General features: G+C 40.6%; 1 protein-coding gene across 1 annotated transcript; it reads right to left on the minus strand.

The window, feature by feature from the left end:
• Window positions 1-593: 593 nt before the first annotated feature.
• On the minus strand, window positions 594-24,064 carry NUFIP1 (nuclear FMR1 interacting protein 1). The gene is made up of 10 exons (XM_064645692.1): window positions 23,363-24,064; window positions 23,014-23,099; window positions 21,789-21,893; window positions 21,098-21,160; window positions 20,688-20,764; window positions 14,084-14,176; window positions 10,230-10,492; window positions 7,127-7,255; window positions 5,997-6,229; window positions 594-2,849 (listed from the first exon to the last, which is right to left on the minus strand). The coding sequence occupies exons 1-10, from the start codon at window positions 23,973-23,975 to the stop codon at window positions 2,514-2,516; spliced, it is 1,998 nt and encodes a 665-aa protein (XP_064501762.1). The 5' UTR covers window positions 23,976-24,064; the 3' UTR covers window positions 594-2,513.
• Between the last annotated feature and the right edge of the window lie 76 nt (window positions 24,065-24,140).

Raw genomic sequence — 24,140 nt, forward strand, 5'->3', positions numbered from 1 at the left:
ACCCCAAACCAAGACAATGAGAAAGCTAAAAGCTACACAAAGCCTAATAAAGACACTGGCTCCTGCAGCATGTCAGAAACAACAGGCTCTTCTTACACAGACAAAGACAGCTATTTTATTAGAGTGAACAAAACGCACCTCTCCTAACCCTTAACAGAAAAGCTGCAGGGACCAGAGAAGCCTGCAGGCATTTGACAGTACCAGAAAAGGTCATTATGGCAGCTTTCCTATGCAAAGGCTGAAACCAAAGTACTAAGAAAGCACATTCTTGATCAGTAGGAAAGGGCATGTGAAGTCTGAACGTGGTGTGGAAGAACAGGAAAAGATAAGTAGGGAAGAGGAAGGTACAGAGACCTACTCACAGACCAAGACTGCAATTCAGGGTTTAACATCACTGCAGTGTATGTCTCCACGTGTCTCCTGTATGAGTTGGTGGAAACAGCCTGTTATGAGAAAAATAGCAATTCCTCACGTATGCAACAAGTCCTAGATTAAAACTCCTGATTTATGCCACATACAGATCTCCCTCCAAAGAAACTTACTTCTTCCTATGTACATGGAACAGACTTTCAAAAGATTTTTGTCTGACAAAGTTTTTGGTTTTGTGTGAAAGTTTAATATTCTCAAGTTGTAATGACATAGTATAAAGAAGTCAGGGTAAAGGTTTTGTCTTTTTAAACATAAGGTCAGAGTGTACAGTCAAAGAAAGCTCTGCCATCACCTCAATACGGACAGTATTGTTTAAAGTGCAATTTAGTAGCAATTTTAAGACAACTATTTCTTTTCCTGCAGCTGTTACCCCTGCTTTCAACAGCACTGGTACCACTCCACTGAAATCAGGTTCTGCCCAAGTGCCAAATCTCCATGGCTGAGGGTCCTTTGCTGGTATAGTCATTGCAGTAAGAACTGTAAGAGCCAGAGGCAAGTCAGTGAGATTGAGAGAGCTCGTGAGATCATCATGGGAGGAATGAATCATCTGCCTTGGAAATATAAATGTTTATGATCACTGCTTCTATTCTGCACATACATTCTCAAGATACACAATTTTACAAGGGTGTTGATATTTATATAATTCCATAAATTTAGACAGTGCATTACAAACACAATATGTAGTTGTACCTATAAATAGCAGAGCAGCAAGACTGAATTTTCAACTCTTTCTTGATTTCTATACTCCACAAATCGGATGTGTGGCACAAGTTAAGGAACTAAAGAAAAGACAATACAGCTATTAGGCAATAAAAAACTCATGTGAATCTCCATATTTTAGATGGTGGAATGGAAGGCTAAACAACTACCAAAGAACAACAAAAAAAAATAAAACCAGCTCCCAACATTTAGCTGTAACACTACCATGACTAAAAGACAAAGAGCAGATTCTGAAGTTGAGGGTTTGAGAATAGATTATTTTCATGGCATGTTTTTGGTGTCAATGTGACAAACTAACACCTGCCTTCGACAAGAAGCATTTTGGCAAACAAATGCACAATGTAATCAAAAGACTAAGCTTGTTTCTAAATCTTGGCTGATGCTTTTTTTTTAGTGCTCACAACACTGTGGCTGTACGCACAAACCCACGAAAAAAACAATCGCTAGGTGCTGTAGGAGCATCATATCAATGTACCAAGGAAGATATTCTTCCAGAAGGCCAACTAATAAATTCTCAATGCATATTAAAAAGGGACAAGCCAGTAACTCTTGGTAAGCTTTCTAAACTTAGTATTAAGGATTTGCTTCAAGAGTTAGATTTGTCAGGCAATAACTTTAACAGCAATTAAGGCCTACGGCTTAATACTGGGTATCTGATGTAAACCAGCAACCTAGCACTGATGCAAGCAGTTACAGTATATTTATTTATTAATTTTGTAAAAAAGGCTTCTTGCAGCAGCCTGCACCCTTATTTCCATTTCTTGGCTCAATTAATAAATAATTCAGAGAGGAAGAGATTGCGTGGTGTAAGCAGTACTTTTAGAGGTCAGTTATATGTTACATTTAATTTCTTTATTTAACACTGGATATATTAGAATTATACTGGATATATCTTTTAACAGCTGAAGTAAAAAAATATGTGCACTGAATCGTCATTTCAAAACTACACTGAAATACTTCTGGACACTCAAGATACGCCAGACACACCAGGCCATGACTTCACATGAAGATCCCTCCTACAACAACACTACTTGGCTCTGGTGATGGACTGACACACATTTCATAAGAAGGTAAAACATTCAGAGCTCTGAAGCTCAGAAGTGGGGCTTTCTGCACCTACTCTAGGGAAGGTCATACTCTGTGCCACTGCTGCCTTTGTGTCATAGGGAAATGGAATTGCTGAACATGGATGCTGTTTTTCCAAGGAAATGGCCACCTTAGGCAGAACAGATCAGGAAAGTGGTTTTAACAGCTCTCACTGTGTACTTTAATGATTTTTTGTTATACTGATGTCTTTCAAAAAGCATCAGTTGGGTAGAAAATGTAAGCCTTTGCTTTACTGTCCTGTCCACAACAGACATCCTCTACGGTGCTCCTTCACACTGAATTGATGGGGTTTCCCATGTGTCCTCATCTGCCAGGTGAACCATCTGTGAAGTCTGATCCGTAAGTTCTTTCTCATCCTGGGCTATTAATAATGCATCTTCTTGTCCTCCTGCTACCTGAAGGTCAGAGCTACGAGAACAATTAGATTCATCGAGTTTGTCCACTGAAGACATTGTAGTTGTAGAGGACTGTTCAGTTGCTGTTTCAGCTTGTGGTTCTGTTTTAAAATGAAGTCCAAACATGTTATTTCTGATGAGGTATCGAACGCACTGCAAAATCACATTCCTTTCATGTCGGATGTCCTGGGCCAGTAACTGGAAATAAAAAAAAGAGAAGATGATCTATTGCTCTGTAGCTGATACAAGATGTGTGGGTCTACTCAGTGATTTCCTATGTCTCTGAATTTCAATAGTTGGCTCTCACACACAAGTCCTGGACACACAGGGCTGGAGACTGCCATACAGACACAGCAAAAGAAGGCCGGGTATTCTCTCCTTTGGTGCTTTCTCACCACCTGACTGGGGCTTTGGCAGAGTCAGCAAGCACATTTGATAGCACTACCACTCAGCCTGCTGGGCTGGGCCATCTACAGGCTTGCTATCCCCTCCCTCAAATCAGCACATGCTGATCAGACCTCGTACTGCCCCAGTTCAACTCAGCAGCCAGAAAAAAACAAACCTGACAATTAGCAGCAAGTAATGGGGTATTCCAGGATTTTCTACTGTCTGAGTGTTTTTTTAGTGGGGTGCGTGTCAAAAACCGAGCAGGCTCAGCAAAGGGCAGAGTACAGCAGAGAAGAGGTGGGTCCAGGCACCCAGAGAGGAGGCAGCAGGCAGGGAGCTGCCCCTCTGGGCAGAAGCAGGCTGTTGGAGCAGTGAAGGCTGGTTTGCTCTAGTGATAGAGGCTCATAATGGCCACAACTAGATGAAAGAGGATGAAAAATAGTCACATGCCCAAAGCATGTTCTTTTAGCACCATTGAAGCAATAAGGTAGCTAGAACAAGCTGACATATATGGTGGTATCTTTGGATTAAGCTGTCATCTCAGCGTGCTCGAGCGGCAGAGAACATCACTGAATATACTTAAATACGAGGGATTTCCTTCCCAATTATCTGACTGTAGATTGAGATGACAATGTTCTCATATCATGGACTATAATACTAGGCCATGCATTCCAGTACTTCAGGTTAGCAAGTCTATAAGCATCTATTACACTTTCTAAGTTATACTGTATCTGTAATTTAATATCCGATGAATTTTTAATTTAAATCCCCCATGAGTAAAAGATAAATACAAGGAAAGAGCATGTTTCATCAGGTACCAGATGTACTGTGGATTTAAACAGCAGTAACTGGTTTGGGCTATAATACACCAACCTAAATCTAGTAGCTTAAAGTGCTAGAGGCCTCCCTCACCTCCTTTAACCTCATTGAAGTTCATTTTGGTTGTAGGGGGAAAAAAAAAAAAAGCTATTAGCCAGGGAGTTGAAGGAACTTTCTTCATTGCAAGTGTCAGCAGAATTAATACTCTGAACAAACAAAAGATTTGAAGCAAGTGGCTAAATCTGTAATTTCCTGATCATTTGCAGGAGAGCTGTATTACACATTGCAGGAGATCTGGCTTAGTTTGGCTTGAAACGTCACAAAGCAGCTTTTTTTGTTGTTATAAGTTTCAACAGTGTTTAACCAGCCACTTTTAAGCCTGCATATTTCTACCTAGACTAGCTGTTGAGAGGTGTTACAAGCAGCTGACAACTAAAATGAGCCTTCGGGAACCTTCCATCTGAACTAAGAGATGTCCTTTAGGGCAGAGGAGGGACAGTGTAGTGATGTTCTCTTTGTCTGACTGGGAGAAACTGCTGAATTCCCAAATGGACAAATTAAGGCACAGATGGGATGCACCATCACCCTATCATCAAAGACTGTATCTTTGTATTTTATTTTTTAATGTAGGGATGAGTATCAGTGGAGTGATACTACACAAGCTTTTTATTTTGTCAGCATAGAGAATGACTAAATACACATTACTTTTTGCATGGCTACAATAAACATATTTTAATAATGCTCCAACTCACTGCAAATGACTGCCAATAGATATCTGCAGCTATTCTCCTACCACCCCCCTTTTATTTGGATGCATTTTGTAGAATTTCAGCCTTGCTCCCTCTCAAGGTTTTTACACACTGACCATTTCTGATGACACTGGAAGCCTACCTGCAAGCCTCAGGCACTCCTCTATAATTCACAGCCACAGCACACTTCCGTTAGCAACAGCTTTGAGCAACATTAAAGGGCAAAAAGCCCTCACTAAAACGCAACTTTAAAAATGGACTACACTGGCAAGCTTCAGCTCAGGCTTTCTTGTTTTGCCAGCTTCTCTCAGCATGTGGGACTTCATCTGTCTTTCTTCCAGAGTTGTCACTGCTTTGATCACCAACAACTTTGAAGAGCAAGAGATAACAGCAACTGCATGCTTAGGGAGTTACACAAAGGACAAACACTTCCTTTTCAGTCATTAGGAACTTTAATTCTTGGCAGCGGTGGTACTATGTGCTAAAAAGACTACCAAGGGATTTCTCCCACATCTGCAGCTTGGGATGTACCTTATCAGGTATCTCTTGCCTAAACATCCTGTGCTATTTCAGAGCCCTGATGTCAGTGTTACCCTGCTTTCTCCTGTGTTTTGCCCATAGCAAGTTTTCCCTTGATGGGAGAGCTTTATGCTGACTATTTACAGAAGGCAGTTTACCTATCTCATACTGGTTTTGAGTAATAAACGCAATAAAAGCTCCAAAATTTTGTTGGAGCTTTCTAAAGAAAGCCACCAATCTTTGTGGCCAAATAGGTTGCTTTGTGTTACCCCTACAAACCTCTTTTTACCCTTCTGAGACACCAACCTGTTGCTCTTCAAGGTGCCAGTGGTGTCCTTTCCTCAGATTGATCTAAACACACGTACAGAGAAGAAACCCCTGTGCGCGCAGGTTGGAGCTCAACACCACTCTGTAGTTTAAGTCACCAACATATTTATCAACAAGGTCTCTTTACATGTGGAAAAAAAAAAATTGTGTCTACTCCTTGACCAGAGGAAGGCAGCTGAATAGCAAAGCTGAGAGCAAAGGGAAGAAGATCAGAACAAGGCTGATGGGATTACACACAAACAAAACCCACCGGATACTACCACAGGGAAGGGAAGAGAGAGGAACAAAGGTTTCGTTCTTTGTGCAGCTCATGTAAGGCACATGATTGTCATCTCGTGCTCACCAGTCATTACCTGAATGCACACCAGGGTATTTCTATTTGTCTATTTAAGCATCTACACCTTCTCCAAGTGAAACATTCACTATTTTTAAGACAGACCCTCTGCTAACAGACTGCTCTAACTTCCCACAGGGAAGAAAAGAACCACTCACAAATAGTTCTACTCTTGCACAGGGGGCATTATTTTAGCACTAAGACTATTACCATTTCCAGCAGAGTTGGACGGCGCTTTGGAAGGAGAGGTAATGTTTTCTTGCCCCAGTTATCAGGCCCTCTGGGGGGACGTGCATTTGAATTTGAGCTTCTTAACTTCGTGCCTGCATATTCCGGACGTTTTTGATTTGGGTTTTGACTCTGAGGAACATGAGTAGTTTGAGGCATATTTCTGAGCACAGTCTGGTTCTTCTCAGCTTTTGTTGCAGTCTTGACAGGGATTTCTTAAAAGAAAAAGAACACACTTTCATCTCAAACTTAAAAGCCTCTTTAACATGCTTATATCCCCACACATTGGCAGTTTGTTAGTACTATTCTTGCTCATATAACCTCATGTGAAGGTGTTCGAGGTTTACTTGGAGGAAGGGAGGGGTTTATTTAGTTGGGGTTTTCTTTTTAAATACAAAGAATAATCTCTAAACATTCACAGAAATGAAAACAAGATATTTAAATTCAGCAATGTAAAAAGAAAAATAGAAGGAGTAAAAGCTGAATGAGATCTTCAAACCTCTGCCTTCTTATAACTTATGAAGTACATTACTTCTGCTTTACATTATAGCTTGCTGCAAATTTGGCTGCTGAGAAAATCATAATACAATTAGGGCAGAGGATGCCCAAGTTCAACTCATGGCCTGCTAGATGCTCTCTAACTTTGGGTAGGCCATCCTGGGCAAGTAAGGCACAGTAACTATTTGCAAAAACAAGCAGCAGCAGCAATTCTTCACCATACACTGATGCATACAGTCAGAGAAGCACAAAATACAAGTACTAGAGTTCGTAGTCTTACTGCAACACCCAGCAGCCTTCTATGGAAAAAGCCCTTAAGGACATGGAAATTAGTTCACAGGGTGAGCATAACAGCTTTTTCCTGGGACTATTCAAATATGATTTGAAGCAAGACTGAAAACAGGTTGCTTTTTTTTCCCCCAACTAGGGGGGAAAAAAGCTTTGGAAAATTCAATGACATGCAACCTAACCAAAGACATTTTATGCCTCCCCTCTCAACCCAGGACATGCTGCTGAGAAGAGGCAAGCAAAAAACCCACATGTCCTGCTTGCGCAAGTCCACATCACTGCAGTGTGACATAGGGTAGAAAGGGCAAGGATGTGCTTCTACAAACCTTCAGGCTCACTGTCGGATGCGCTGCCATAGTTGACCGACAAGGCACTAAGGGCAGAGGTCACCTGCTTGGGAACAACTGTCAGACCCAGCCTCCCATCTTCATCAGCTGTTTCGTCCTTGTCGGATTCTGCAGGGAAAGAAAAGGCAAGAAGGATTTTTTCCTAATAATCCTGCATGCCAACAGCCAGCCTTGCTGCTAAACCCCCGCCTTGCCACCACAGGAAGCCTGATGTTGGGTACCATTGCTCAGCACCATTGACTGAGAGAAAAACCCCACATTTGTCTACCCTCTTCGGACATTTGCTGGCAAACTTGTGTCTCCGCTGGTTTACAGTCCTGCCAGCAACGTTACTGAACCACAAAGTCTCCTGAACGCAAGCTTGAGCTTTCTGCTTCTTTCTTCACATACCAAACATAATTATAGGTTTTATTATCAAATGTAGGTAAAGAGAGAGAGAGGATTTCATAATACGTTTTGAAGACTTCCTGGATTTAGTCCTGCTGGATTTAGTCCTGCAGATGCAGGGGCGTGGAGAAGGTTTTAAAAGCCAGTCAGGGGGAATTAAAAAAGAAAAAAAAAAAAAGGAGAATTCAGATCATTCATAGTGAGAATTGAAGAGCAAAGACATTTTTGGACAGTAAAAAAAGTTCATAAGGGACATTGAGAACCAAGCCTACAAATTAGACAATCTGTTTTCAGCAGTACTTCAGACCACTTGATACTTAAATCCCTGCAGAGCATTATGGATGCACACGTAAGCAAAGTATTATACTCTCGAACCACCCCAAAAGAGAATACTAGGAAGACAAGAGGCAAGCAGACCAAGAATACTGAATTTAAGGATACTAGGAAAACAGAGGCCTAGAAGAAAAAGATCCCTAAAAATAAAAATGCAAAATTGTGATGGCTTTAGTTTGAAACAAAGGATCTATATGAAGTAAAATGTTGGAAAGACTCTCAGGTAAACACTGCCACAGTTAGCAGGAAAACTAAGAAATCCTTTTTAGTAATACACCTGCATACAAATTTTGTATTTTTTTTTAAATGTATGTATATATGCAGACACATCCCTCCCATTACTAAAAAACCTTTTGAAAAACTAGCTTCTTGGTACTTCTAGAAAAAGACTGGTTGCAACCTTATTTTCACAAAGGAAGAGTTGTGCCCTTTCCCATCCCCTGTATGTCTAAGCCTGCCCTGCGGGAAAGCTGCTTCACACTTCTAAGATTTTACTGAAATTAACAGTTCTGAGATCATTATTTTGAAATCACAAATTTATCTATTCTCTTTTAATATAACATTAGAAATTGGCAATTTGATTAATTGGAACTCATGATTGGTAAAACAACTTTTTGATAAATACTCAGGTAATTTATCTAAACTACTTACCTGCTTCTTTTTACTTTTTGAGAAAGGTCAATTCTCTCTGATTTAGTAATCATGCCAGTTTGCAATTACATTTGCAGCTCATGCCAAATTCAGTGCATTTTTCTAATGGAGAACATATAGCACCTGTATATACTTATGCAATTATAAAGTACCTTTTACTTCCACTTATTTTGATTCATTGCTGCTTTTCTTCTATCTCATCCAAAAAGTTGAGTGTATACTGTGGTTGGATGTCTTTTCTTTTTATTTTTGTTAAATTTTAAATATTTACCCTTATTTTCCTTTTTATAAAATTAAGAAAACACATTTACTGGACTACATTTTCTCTTTGAGAGTAACATATTTAAAGGAAGCACTATGCACTACTGAGTTCAACTGCCTGTTTCTGGTCAGTAGATTCTTCCAAGTTTTACACCTGACAGGTTCATCACCTTACCTTGTTTCTGCTTATAAATCAAGAGGAAAATTCTGTTTTCTCATCTTCTATTCAATTCCTTAGCTTTGAAGATACTAGTGACTAAACAGAACTTAAGTAAATTAATTAATTAAAAAATACAAGGTTTAAATACTCCAGAAAAATGTCATCTCATCATGGCCAGGCTTCGCGAACGAAGATTTGGGAAGGGCTCTACCCATGTTTGTTGCAAGCTGCTGGTGGCTAAAAAGGCCAATATGAGATAGACATGTCCGGTTGCACCAGAAAAATGTACCTTTACAGTAAAATCATGGATTTCAGTTGTATTATTTTTTTAAAAAGTCTACTTAGTTATATTGCAGTTTTTATTATCTGTTCTGGCTACATTTCTCAGTAGTCTAAAAAGCTGCAAACCTGGTTTAATAATGTGTAATAAGCAAGTACTACATTCCTTTTCTGCCTATAGTAACAGAAGTTACTAGCTGTACTTTGGTATAATTAGACCTTTTATCATTAAGTAAAACACAGATGCTGCGGGGAAATACAAATATATTTAAGCATACTTAAGTTTCCCAACATGCAGAGATTAGTGCAATAAACAATTTGCATGGGGATGCTGAGTTCTTTTTCCCACTAACTGAAGATTATGTTTTCAAGAGGAAAAACTCAGCAAACATCTTTCCAGGGGATGTATTCTACACTTGTTGCTAAAAATAGCTAGACTAAGTCATCTTACATGCCATATTCTAAGAGTACCGCACCACTGCCGATTATATTATAAATAATTATATCTGAAGAATTTATGTTGCTGCCAGCATGTGGAAACAAGAAATGCTCACCAAAAAAAATTCCCAAAAACTAAGCAGCAATACTTCAGAGAACACACATATGGAGAATATCAAGAGTAATAATACGACAAAGAACAGAATTATAAGAAAAATACTGACATTTTAAGTAATTAATTTAACTCATACAAGGAAATCTATTTGCTTTCACATTCTAAATACTGTTATTTTCAAAACCACAAAGGAATATTTAATAGCCTTTAAAAAATAATTTGACTGCTGAAGCTTTATTCTTCTTCTAGCTTTCTAAATATTTTCTTATTTTACATGTTAGTTTAGCAACTTAAGTTGGTGTATGTCTTTTACACTCTTATACGGTATTTACAACAGAATGTGTAATGCTGCACACAAACTTTATGTCAGACTTCCAAAACGGCGACTAGCAAGTAAAAGTTTTAGCATTTAAACTTAAAACAACTATTTAAAAGTTCTCCAAGTTCCTTCATCTTACCAACTTCACCATTTGCCAGAAGACCGAGAGGGTCCACGTCCTTCTCATATGCTTGACCCGCCAAAGTCTCTTGTTTTTCATGTTCCTTTTCATACGTGCTGTTTTCTGGTCCATTAGCTTCATTTTGAGTTCTATGTACATGATAATCCCCACCATTTTTCCTAAATTTCTTCCAGAACGGGCGCCACTGTCTTCTCCTGTGTCTTCCTTGATGCCCATGAGCCTCTCCATTTTCTGGAGGTTTCCACATCCCCTTCATTTTGCTGGAGAATAGAAACACAAATCTCAATACGAATGATAAGCTATGAGAATAAAATCAGTTGATGTAACCAAATGGCTCAGGCCCACATTTAAGGTTCAGCAACACATAATGACGGCAGGACTTACACCAGCTCTGCTAACATATGGTGACAGACCAGACAGGCAGTCACAGCTCATCTCATTGGTTGGGTAATGTGACAGTGCTGGAACCTGAATGAACAGTTTGAAGTTCGCGACTTTTAGTTTTTAACAAGGCTAAGGGTACATGGGCTAAGCAAGTTCCTTGATCATCTGCAGTGGTGTTTTCATTTCAGAGAACAAAGACGACAAGTATTCCCCTGACTTAAGCATTTCAGTAATTCAAAACAGCAGGAACATGAAACAAAAAAGAAAGCATCTACTCTAAGCATACTTCCACTGCTGAAGTCTCCTTTTTCTGGTTACAGCTCAGAGAAGCATATTGCTGCACCAAATCCATTCAGCTATCTGACACCATCAGCTGCAATGACTACCTACTCTTGCCTGCAACTAATATGCCATTCATCTTTTCCATTCCAAGGAAAAGGAATAAAAGAAATGTCTATCAAGGTAATGAATTTTTAAAAAACCTGAAACAAAGGAACAGGTCCTAAAATACAGGAAAAGCACAGCATGCTGGTTCCACTTATCTTCCATGGTTTCATAATCTTCCAGGTTATCCTATAAACACAAAACATGTTTATAGGAAAATACATGGGAAGCTTAACAAAGTCATTTTTTGACTTTGTTAAACTCTAGTCAAAGTCTGTAGATACAAGAATAAGCGTGATGAAGACAGAAAAGACAACCCAAATTTCCTGAAAACAGTTGTTTTCAAGCAACAGAAACTTAATTCATCAACACAACATTGGAAGTAATATCACTACATTACAACAGCAAAAAACACAAGATTACTTTCCTGAATGAGCCCCATGGTTCATTCTGACCAGTACTACTTGCCTTAGCCTGACCTGTAGCATGGCAGAGGTCCTATTATCCCTAGTCAAGCATGCGCCTCATGCTGTGGGATGCTGTATTGACAAAGGACTTCTTTTGGTTTGTCTTCATTCTGACATCTAAAACAGTCATTTGGTACCCCCATCCTTACTGAGTTACAAGAAACAGTGTATAACCACACTTCATTCACATCTTCCACCTATGCAATTTTTCTAGGCCTCCATCATACAGCCCTTCCAAGCCATCCACTACTTTGCTTGTACAGAAATGTTCCCATTACCAGCATTGCTCACTTCTATGCTTTTCCAACTCAATTAAGTCCTTCTTGAGAAGAGAACACGGCCTGTCATAGCAGTCAATATGACTTTATATCACACCAAAACCTATTTATTTTCACTCTCCAGTCATTTCATGACAGCATCTACCACTGATTGCTCAGCCCTGATAGTGTCACCCACCACAGTACAGTGCTCCCGTGGCACAAGTAGCAAGCCACTGCCTTCCTGTGCATCAGTCTCTCATCCACAAAAGACGGCTAATATTAGCTCCCGTAATCAACTCCATCTAGAGAGAAAACTGCATTTCTGAATTTGTACAACCAGGCTCTAAATTCAGCATGTTGTTGTATAACCTAAAAGATACTGAGCAAATATAAGTGTTGTCCTTGACCAAGGATTAAAAACAACATTTCTAGTTGTTTAAAGTTCCCTGGGGCCTCAAACACCTAGAAAGAAACCCCAAAGTCACAAACATCAGCCTGGTATCTGTCTTCTACCATTCGCTCATGAAAGACATACTGCTCTTCGCTTCCCATTCAGAGGGGACAGAGAGCCACGCGCTATTACTCTGCTGTTGCAAGACAACAGACAGACTTTCAAAGTGGTCCTTCTGCATCTCTGATCTTACACACAAGGATACTGAGAATTAGCAGCTGTAAAGCACTTCAGAGAACCACAAATGGAAAGCGCCACAGAAGTGTTAAGCATCTAATCTTTTCTAAATCTTACTTAGCCATTTGCTTTAATAGTACAGCTTGAACAGAACAAGCTGTATTCTGTTTATTGCCTTGTGCATCAGTAAATTTGCCAGATAAGCACCAATTCCAGAATCTTTACTGTTGATATACAAAGCAGAAATGGACAGTTCATCAAGTCTATACTGCTAGCAGCTCAGGGGAGGGAGGGGAAAAAAAGAGGAGATTTCTAGAATCAACCAGAGTAAAAGGTCACTAAGTGAAAGCAAACAACCTATAATTTTGAGGGCTTTTTTTTTTTCCAAACAATTTTCCTGAAATAAAGCTACTAGCAAATGTAATAGCATGGAATTGCTGACAGACATTTAAGACTACATAATGCATCTGACTCAGAGCCACAGGAGTTAGCAAATAAACCTGCAGACATCAAACAGTTTGTTACTGTGACAAGGAAAACTCATCTTTGCTCATAAGAATCTCCAAACATAATATTACATATGTTTGCAGCTTTAGTCTCAAGGCCTAGGTTTGGTTTCCTGGGTCCAAAGCACTTCTGCAACTTTATATTCTTTGAAAGAAGTTTTACTTCAGTCTTCTGTAAGTCTTTCCTTCCAAAGTTATGAAAGGTAACCAAAGGGGCAGGTAAGTGTTGGATCTTCTGAAGTCCATGCTGCACCAAGGTAATTTGCACTGTCAACATTTAACAAATTAAACTAGCTTCTTATTCTGCACTAGTTCAACCACTTTACCACGGTGCACGTTTTGTTTGGCACCATCACCCATAAAAAAAGAAAAACCTAGGCAAGCCCCAGCTTCACTTCCATGCAGCAGCAAATGGCACTTAGCAAGAGCTCCTTAGGACTGAGTCTGCTCCTGCCTTCCAGCACAGTCATTCTAGTTTAAACAAGTGATATTTTAGGAATGTGGCTCATTATAACACTTTTTTAAAAAAAAAAACCTTCCCACAGGTACTAAATGAGAGCTAATGAAGCTAGTTGGTTCCACCTAACAATGATACTGAGGGAAGAGAAAAGAACAAAACCATACTGGAAATTAATTTATAAGGGAGAGAATGGATAAAAATCCACGACGAGAACAATGGCAGCAGACAGATAAGAAGAAAGAAGCAGCACTACTTAATTAATAATGAAAACTTCATGAAAATAAAGTTAAATCTTTCTCCCCTTTTCACTTGATTATTGATTTATCATCTGAAAGGAGAGATTAAGAAGCCAAATCTGCCCATAAAATCTCTCCTGGCCATTTTCAGGCATTAAAGGATTAGACCACGTGGATTTATTATGCTGCATGAATTTTGTCCCCATTACTACTATTTCAGAGACCAAGGTTATGCTGATCTAATGAATGGCCACTCGAATGTGGTTTTCTCAAATAAGCCTGAGTACAGAATTAAGCAAGACTATCAGATTTCTAATACAGTTATTGTTTCATTTAACTGAAGTGGACTTTGAAGCACCATGAAGTAAACAAAAGAATATTACATCTGCAGTTTGTCACATGACTTGTCCTCTGTTAAAGGGCAGCTAGATTGTGTATACAGTGGAAGCAGTAAATTCTGGGAGACCACAGTAAGAGAGCGGACCTGTGAAGGAGGAAAGCAACAAGCTTGGTTCAAAACACTTACCCAAACTGCTGCGTAGTCAGCACTTCTCCCCTTTCCTCCTTCTGCGCCTGCATCGCCTTCTTCTTTTCAATATTGGCCAATGTAGGAAAATTCCTAGAAGAAAAAAAAATTTTCACTGGCTTTTAAAGGATTCACTGTACTTTCTCAATTTCCCCTTTACCAAACCAGCTTCCTCTATAAACATTACAGATTTTTTAAACCTTTAATGGAACTTTAACAGACTGTTCCTCTCTTAAAAAGGTACCGGTGGGGAAAAGAAACCCAAGTGCATTTATGTTTACACATCCAGATTAAAAAAGAAAAAACAAAATTATCATGCTTGGAATTTACCAACCCATCAAACAAGCTACAGACAAACAGTTTGGTTACAGTCATTGACTCTCTGCTTGTTCCAGTACAAAACAGCTTCATTTGGTCCTCCAATTTTATTTTTACAGAGCTTCAACTGGATTATTTGAATGACACTAAAAGGCACAACATGCTTTTAGCAAACTAACTGCCACGTTCTTGTAATATTAAAAAAAAAAAAGTTATAGGAACAGCTTCTGGGTGCACAAGTTTCCTTTAATGTGACAGTTTGGGAAAAGCACACGAGTTTCCTCTCAAGCAATATTCAGCATCGTGGCTGCACACTGACCTCTAGTTCACCAAAATTACTGCCTCTTTTTAATTCCAGCTTCAAGAAAAATTGCTAAGTCATGCAGATCAAAAGAAATCTACTGTTATAACCATCTCCCAAAACATCCCTCTCTTCCGTTCCCCACCTCCCTTAAAATCCTTTCCTACAGAAAAATGCCACACTGGCTTTAACATGCAAAGACCATAGAGCAGGCTTTTTACCACCAAAGCCCAAAAATGGCTACAGTAGTTGCTCTGCAAACATTCGTTAGCTAAATCTCAGTGCTTTGAGATAAAGATGGTAAATGAGAAACACATGCACATAGTCCCCCAGCTTCTGGATGGAAACACAAAGTATAAATATTTGATGTCTATTAAAATGGAGTAAAGAGAAACTCATAACAGCTTCTCAATAGCTATCAAAAAAGACACATATCTTTCTTTAAATATTTAATCATATCACATGCATTTTCCCCATTTTACAGCATGAATGTTAAGTGTGACATTGATTCAAGACAGCTTCAACCACATACCAAGGGAAAAAGAGAAGCATTTTCTATGAGACAAACCTAAACACACTACAGAACTTGTCTCCTTGAAGAGGATTTGAACACGAGCTGTCAACATCTATTTTCATTGGATTTCTCCCAGAAATCCACCATACAGCTCAAGTGAGCACAGGGATGTGATGCTTTATCTCTGCTCTTCCCTGTTAGTTACATTTGTTCATCCCTGTTATAACACTCACAGCACACAACAAATATGCAGTGAACTCTTTAATCTCAAGAGCTTCGCATTGACAAAGACTTCTGTGCTTGGCACCTCTCCACAGTTTTGGAATAAGGTGCTTTCCTTCACACATATAAAGGCTCACAGAAGAGTGAGATATAAAATAAGTAGTTGTGCTCAAAAAACCCCCAAGCTTGTCATAAAAATTGGGTTTTTTTCAAATATAAGGAAAGACCCTAAATCCTAGAACAAAGGAGTCTTCAAAGTGCTCCAGTACTTATGCTGATTAAGGACATATTCAGACATGCTCTTGCAACATGATTTGAGACACGAATGCCTCCCACTTTCATTCCTATGAGTTACCACTCCCTCCACCAAGCCACCGTTATGGACTGCACAAAGGCTTTCAGTGCGATTCATTGCCAAGATCGACAGATTTCTCCCAAACCACCCTTCCAGTTGACACAGGCAGTAACTAACAGCTGGCGAGAGCTCAAGTCGCAAGTCCAAGCACACCCGCAGGAGCACATCTGAAGGCACCTGTGGTGGCTCTGTTTATTTTCTCCAACTCTTTTTACTCACTCGTGCAGAAAATGTACCTATTGTGAGAGCACACGTGCAATGTTTCATTTCATTCACGATGAGCGACTTTATTCTTCCATCTAAGGACTTGGTGGGTAGTAAGCTCTAGACATTCGAATCTGCAGGTCATCAGCTGAGGTCTGTGGTAGACTGGGTTTACTCCTCCCCAGGTGCTCTGTGTTACAAGGCTGGGTTAAGCCCACCAGTGGGTCATAGTGGTCAACTCCAGTTGACCTTGCAAAGATCAAATAGTCCAAAGAGGCCTAGACCAAAGTTACCCACCCACTCCAACGTACCAGCCCCAGTGCAATTCCAGAACTCATCAGGTACTGCAGCTCCCGTACAAAGAGGTCTGTGCACCTCCTAGCATTGGCTAGATCTATTGCCTCATGGAGGCAGGGAAATTCAACTGGACCCTATGTGAAGGCAGATGCCTACAGTGGAAACATTATGGTCTTGAGGTAAAGGTTTATGGTAGACTTTGTAAACTTCACTATCTAAAGGACAGCCACAAAGTACTCAAGCGAGATCAAAAATCAAAAAGAGAGGAATTTAATCTTTTTATATAGAGAATTCTTATTCTGGAAGGCTAAATTTAGGAAGACTGCTTCTGAACATAGGTGTGACAATGCAGAAGGAAGAACCTATACTGACTGAATCTCTCCACACAAAAGGCCATGTGTTTAAACACAGTGAGCTGACTAGGGTTTGAACCCTTCAAAGATGGCATGCCCTCCTCCTTCCCTAACGAAATGAGGTTCTTAAAATGCTACCTACAAACATGACTGAAGTAGAAAAACTAGCCCAGCGCTTATGTCCTGCAAACAGCTTGTCAGAGCTTGAATACAAACGGCTTCATCAGTCCCCACAAAGGCTTTACAAATCTAAGCAACTTACTGTAAAACAGAGTTAAACCAGGAAGTGATGGTCTGGCACAGCAGATTTCATGAAACCAGAACTGCCTGAGAGGTCAGCCCTATTTCAGAGCAGCTGCAGTTTCCAACCATAGACACTTCTATAATCCAAATTGGAAGTTTTTCAGCATAAATTGTCAAGATAACACCAGAAAACTGGTTTTCAAGCTGAGTATATTAGATATATACCAACAAAGTGAGACATGCAGGTAAAGGTTACCCTAAGCTTCCAGAGACAGGGAATGGTGACATTGAACATAATCACTAATGTGTTTTAGTGAATAGATTTTTTATTTCAATAAGTGAGTGCACTAGCCAGAGCCATACATTCTTTTTATAGACCAGCGTACTCTATCTTGCTCACATAAACATCAGAGTAAACTAGCTCTTAGCAAGCAGTGAAAAAACAGAGCTTTGCCAATGTCTAACAGAAAAGAGACCTGTTTCTATAGCAGTTTACACAAAGAATTTCTGAGTCAAGAGTTACACAAGTTTAACTTAATAGGAACAGCACTGTGATCAAAATGCCTCAGTAATCTGAGCTGATCTTAATTCCATACGCACAACCAAAGGGGGACATGGATAGCAAAGGGGACATGGATAGCCCAAAGGAAACAAAGAGACCCAACAGAAAGTTGAAAAAATCTTGGTTTAACTGTCCCACATCGGATTTTACCATGTCATCTGAGACAGATTGCTAATCCATCCCTGCAGATCAGAGTAAACTTTATTGCAGCTATGCTTACCTTGATCTACCGACACATTCCTTCTACTTTGCTTTGCCTTCTCTAATTTACCAGGTGCTAAGAATTTATTTTTCATATTACATATTTAACTACTATGAATGCAACACCAGGAAAGATTCCAAGCTACTCTAGAATTATCATTATTCAACTAGAGAACCACAAATTAATTAAAAGTGATGTGGTTAATGGTACTGGACTTCATTCATTAAGCACATGCTCAGCCTATGAGATATATTGCAAGGAAATACAGTAGACAATCCCTATTGGAACAAACCAACCCCAACAGATTAAAGAAACCGGGGGAGGAGGGGGAGAATTTACAAGCAACACACAAGATGATGAAAATCTTCCAGCGTTGTATTAAAACCTAAGCAACAGCACATTTAATGATTTGCTGTAACACTAGAGCAGCCTTGCCACATTCTTACTAATAACCTTTGCTCAAGAAGAGTTGGTGAGAAACAGATGGGCTAGCAGACCCAGATCTCACTTGGGAAGAAGGGAAGGCAGCACTATCCCATTCTGACACATTAAGGAAATGTACTGCAGATAATTCCCTTTAAGCTCACGTTTAAGAAAAAATATGCTGAAAACAGCACATTTCTCAACATTTGTAAAGGACAGGACAAATCAAAACAAGAAAAGTTGATGTCAGACTTCGCAACCATCTGTCTGCAAAACACAGGGAAACCCTAAGATCCCATGGAACTTTATCTCTATTGCTGTTTGCTTAATTAGATTGCTTGGCTCAGCAGGTTCAACAGGGAAACAGCATTCCAGCCCAGCATATTTCATTGAGAGATACTCCTTACCATCTCTTCTCCTTCCGCTACACGAGTAAGGTTGCACTTTAAACACAGGCTCTATCTAGAAGATTTTAAGCAGGATACACAACTGAGCAACACAGCAGCTAACTAAGAAGAAAAATCTCAACTCTATAATTATTTACAATGACCAAAAGAACAAGCAAGACAGGACGCAACATGGAAACATACATGTTAAATCACTGCAACTTAATTAGAAACAAACTACTAATGACCTAAAAAGATTCATTCTTAGCTCTGACTGGGGCTTCTAAAAAGAAAAAGATTTTTTCCTGTCACCATAAGCCAAGACTGCTTAATAGCTCAGACTCCCTCTGGTGTCCTTTTTTTTGTGTACAATGCAATGTTTACTGCACGTCAACAACAGACCTTCAGTACTAAACTGATGCTTTGCTGGCGACCCAATTAAAGCTTCACAAAAGTTCCAGATGGCTTTCTCTCTCTGCCTGTCCCCATCCCCTCTTTTTTTTAATTAAAAAAGGAAGGATGCTCGTAGAGCTTCCTTGCTGTACAAAGAGTAACAAAAGCCACCCAGGTAGTCATTCTATACCCATCCGTCACGGCTTAAATAAGATGCCCACAGAAGGCTTGAAGTACCAAAATAAGGCACAGCACTACTCCATCTAGTGGTTTGGCTTAGACAGTCCTAATCCCATTTCGTCTTTTTTGGTTGGTGGTTGTGACCACAGGACTTTATTTCCTTTGATTTCACTGTGGTGCTGCAAGCAAAGGCTTTCAGCAACGTTGTATCACAGTCAAATTATAATACTTTATAAAAAAGCAACACTATCTACCATGAGATTCTTTAGAATCTCAGCAAAACCATCTCAAGCAGAGCATCACCCTTATAATTAACTGTAGATAAAGGCTGCTGTGACTCACAGCACCCACTCTCTACATAAACAGTATCTTAAATCACAATTGTACACTCAATTCCCACTTCGCTAATGTTCTAGTAAACAGTAGAGCACATACTGACATATACACCTTAAACATCACACTTAAACCTTAGAATCAACCACTAGACAGGAACTCTCCTGAACACCTCACAAAACAAAAAAGTGTATCAAAAGTTGAAGATGAGTAGCAAAGACTCACTCAAAAACTGTACATGAGTACTGACCTTTTTCCTTGGAGCTACTATTAGAAAATTAGATGTAGGTTCCTGAAAAACACGACAGCAATATGCAGACTGAAAGCAAATAAAACCCAAGCCCTCACGTATCTTTTGAATAAAAGGAAACCCTGGAATGAAAACTAACCTAACACTAAACCTGCCCTAGCTCATCACCACTGATCTAGAAATTAAATTTGTATGACAACCTACTCTGCATATAGGACTCCTGCTCAGAGAAACAAAACTCGTGCACTGATCACTTGCAAGACTATATTCTAAATCATGAACAGAAGTGAGGAAGGCCTACAGTATCTTTCACCTGATGGAAAAGGGCAGATTTTACTTTGTTCAGTTCTGAGGAAAAAAAAATCTGTGAGATAAGGTCTATGGAAGTACAGTATGAATTTTTAAACGCTTCAGTCCTGCTCAACAGAAAAAAGTTACAAGCTTTTACATCTGAGAATGAGAAATTACGAGAAATACTGCAAACAGAAGAACTTTACCTTGCACCCTATATACAATGTAAGTTACACTACCTGAGACAATATCATTCATTGATGCTGTTCTCTTTCAGTAGAAAAGCGTCAAGCAATGCAGAAAGTCCTCAAAAATTAGGAAAACTCCCTGTTGCAGTCTACTGGGACAACTTAAGCTGTGGAAATCTGCACACAGCAGGATAGATTACAATTATAGTCTGCACAACAGTTCCAGATTTTTTACCTATTAGAAAAACACCACATAAACATACATTTTGACTTAAAGAGTGATCAGTGATCAGGCTAAGAGGAATAAGACATTCACCTAACCTGGGGTACCAGATCAAACATCTGGGAAAGCTACCTCTTCTCAGCTGATACTTGGCCTTCTATTATAATACTACAAATTATTATAGTCTCTGCAGCTCACACTCTCCTGCCTAAGGCATTCTGACACAGATTACTACTGCAGGAGTTTTGCAGGGTCAGTGGAACAGCACAGCAGCAGCAAGTACACGCTGCTATTGCCCTTCATCTGTCATCTAATGATCGCATGGGGAAAATCCAGTAAAACAAATTCATAGGCCACAAGTCTTACCTTTTTCTTTCTTCTCTCCATCTAGCAATCTCTTCTGGACTATCTAATTTTATTCTTTTAGCACCCGGTGCGTGTGCCTAAGGAAGAAGTATTCAATGGTGTTTAAAAGGGGAAGGAAAAAAACAGGAAAAAGGAAAAAAAAAGGCATCATTATGTCAGCTATAGCAGTATCACACTGTTTTCACCTCCAAAAGTGGTGACACTGCACACAGCGATGACAAAATTAATCCATTAAAAAAAACAAACATGTGGTTTTCAACATATTTTCATCCACTTGCCTTAAAACACATTCTACTCAGAGGTGATATATTTTCTTTCCAGATGAACGAAAAGAAACCACTGAAGAATGAGAAAAGGAACTATGGTAAAGATGGCACAGACTCATGTTTTGGGCCCAGAGAGATACCTACGTTTTTCCAGTGTATCTGAACTATCTTCTCATGTGCACTGAAATTGCAACCTTCTTCTGTGCACTGCAAGATAAGAGGGTGAACTTAAAACACACCACATTACACAGACTATGAACAAGCATTGAGCACACTTTAAACAAACTCAGTGACAGATACCTGCACGGTTTATTACATAGAATGTTTAAGCTACTCAGGTTCCAGACAAAGGCAACTGTAAAAACAGTAACAAGGGATAACATACTTTTAAATATAATCTGATTTTAGAATAACCAGTGCAGCCAATGTATCTGATAACTGGAGATAATGTGAAGTTTACCTAAGGGAAAAATTTGCAAGACACTCCAATTTCAAATTTTGATACTTCTTTGCAATAAAGTTAAATGTTAAATCTTTGCGATAAAATGTTTTCCACACAAAAATTGTACATGCTATACTGATATCAATGAATTAATTCCTATCACTTAACAATACTTCAGAAGAAAACATTTAAAAATACTTCAGTAAAAAAACCAAAAATACAACTAAAACCTCCCTTACACATAGCATTCAGAAAAAAGTCCTCCACTACTACTTCACACAGCTCTGGAATCTCTTTGCTAAGTCCTCCATTCACAGAGTGACTACAGCTAACTACTTATCAGGCAGAAAGTTTAAAATCAAAATGTGAATGAAAGAAGCCAAACTCTTCAACCTGTTTATGCTGTGACATATGTTCATCATACTTCTCCTGATTTTGATAGCCACGGTCACAGGTATCACAATAATGAGAGAAAACTGGCTCTTTTTTCTTTTTAGTCTGGAGAAAAAAAAAAAAAGAAATAATCTCAAGATTGCAGTTACAAGATACTTCTATTTTTAATTAGTTGCAAAGCACTATCATGAATATTTTTGTTAATAAAGCCATCAGTTACACATTTCAAAAGTTTCAAAGATAAGCTAACATAATGTGAAAGTTAAGTTCAAATCACTTATCTCCTAAACAAAGTGCGCTGCACTCATCTCTTCCACAAACACCTTTCAATCAAGTACTTCTGCAAATGCACCAGGCTAGCACAGACTTACTGAGGGCTGTGAGGCAAACTAGGCTACAGCTCTGAGTCTCTTCCCTATCAAGACAGACCATGACTGTCCCCACATGACATGTACTAGTTCAGAGGGTAGCACAGATTTTTCCTTCTCCCACTACACACATCAGTGTCATCTGGTTGTGTGGTCTTTACAATATCACAGAGCATTAATGTAATTTAGGCACTCAGGCACCACCACAGTAAGGGCGTTTCTAACACAAACCTGTGTTAGAATTTGCTTGAAATATATCTTTCAAGAGGCTCAATATTTACACACTGTCATATGTAAGGGCTGGCATATTAGACAAGAGTATGGGATCTCTATAGCACCATGGGGCAAGACCCCCAACACCGTCACCGACTGACAAAATGGTTTGGGTTGGAAGGGATCTTCAAAGATTGTCTGGTTCCGACCCCCCTGACATAGGCAGGGGCAATCTTTCACCAGATCAGGCTGCTCAAAGCCCCATCCAACTTGGCCTTGAACACTTTCAGGGATAGGGCATCCACAACTTCTCTGCACAATCTGTGCTAGCCTCCCATCCCCTTCATGGTAAAAAAAGTCTTCCTTACATCAAATCTAAAACTACTCTGTTTCAGTTTAAAACCAATACTCTGTGTTCTATCGCTACAGGCCCTACTACAAAGTCTGTTCCCATCTTTCTTGTAAATCCCCTTGAAATACTGAAAGGCTGCCTGGACCCTTCTCTTCTCCAGGCTGAACAATCCCAATTCTCCACTTGTCTTCATAGGAAAGGTGCTCCAGCCCCCTGATCATTTTTGTGGCGTTCCCCTGGATCTGCTCCAACAGGTCCACTTCTCTCTTGTGCTGGAGACCCCAACCCGTACCTTTGGCTTATTATTTTCTTCTGGACGTTTACCAAATGCAGAGACTTGCTTGCCTTGCCATTTCTGGGAGAAATTACCATTTCCACCTTTGGAACAGGGAAAAAAAAAAAGAGCCATTTATACATACAGCTGGTAAAACGTCCCTCCTCCCTCCTACTACCTCAGTGGGCCCACTGAAGGGTCTAGAGATGATAGAAGAGAGAGGGAAGAGACGAGAGAGGGTTGCATGACTAGCATGCTTGGAGGGTCCTCCACCCCCCAAGGCTTCAGGACAGCCCCAGGGCTCCTGCCTATGTGGGATGGGAAGGAGTCCAGAGGCCCACGGGACGACTTCTCCCACGTCCCTCACCTGCATGCGGGCCCTGCGGCCGCACTCCAAAGGCCGGTGGGTGCCAGGCAGCGGGGGATGTGTAGTTATTAGGGGGCAGGTAGCTCTTGGGCTGTGAGTAGCTCTCGGCAGGTGGGTACCGCTCAGGCTGTGGGTAGTTCTGAGCAGGCGGGTAGCTCTCGGTGGGCTGGCAGTAGCCCTCAGGCTGCGAGTACCCTTCGGGCTTTGGGTAATTCCCAGCATGCGAGTAGCTCTTGTCAGGCTGGGAATAGCTGTCGGCGGGAGGGCAGCTCTCGGCAGGCTGCGAATAGCTCCTGGCAGGAGGATAGCTCTTGGGCTGCGAGTAGTTCTCGGCGGGCGGGGCGCTCTGGGCAGGTTGCGAGTAGCTCCCAGCGGGCGGGTAGTTCTCAGCGGGCTCTGAGTAGCTGTCGGCGGCCTGCGAGTAGGTGTCGGCGGCCGTGTAGGTGCTGGGCGGGAAGCTGTCGGGAGGCGGGTATCGGCCGGGCGGCGGGAAGGGCCCGGGGGCAGCCCAGAAGCTCGGCTCCCAGGAGGGCGGCGGGCAGAAGAAGGGTGGGGGCATCCCTGGTGGAGGGAGCCCCGGCGGGGGCGGCGGGAACCAGGCGAAGGGGTTCATGCCGGGCCGGAGCGGCAGCTCGAATGCGGCCCCTGCCCCGCGCTCCGCTCCCGCCACCACGTGGGGCCGCTCCGGCGGCCGCCGCTAAAGGCGTCACGTCCGGGGTGAGGAAGGTAAGTCCTCCTGGCTAGGCGGGAGTTGCATCATCCGAAAGCGCCGGAGGGG

The sequence above is a fragment of the Pseudopipra pipra genome, chromosome 2, assembly GCF_036250125.1.
Source record: "Pseudopipra pipra isolate bDixPip1 chromosome 2, bDixPip1.hap1, whole genome shotgun sequence".
Classification (NCBI taxonomy): domain Eukaryota; kingdom Metazoa; phylum Chordata; class Aves; order Passeriformes; family Pipridae; genus Pseudopipra; species Pseudopipra pipra.

Excerpts from the sequence above, each read along its gene's own strand:
- NUFIP1 (XM_064645692.1), bottom strand. The coding sequence starts at position 23,975 with ATGAACCCCTTCGCCTGGTTCCCGCCGCCCCCGCCGGGGCTCCCTCCA. Across the intron at positions 14,177-20,687 it reads TGGAGAGAAGAAAGAAAAAG|GAATTTTCCTACATTGGCCA; the intron begins GTAAGACTTGTG and ends TTTTTCTTCTAG. Across the intron at positions 2,850-5,996 it reads GTCCAACTCTGCTGGAAATG|TTACTGGCCCAGGACATCCG; the intron begins GTAATAGTCTTA and ends TTTTATTTCCAG.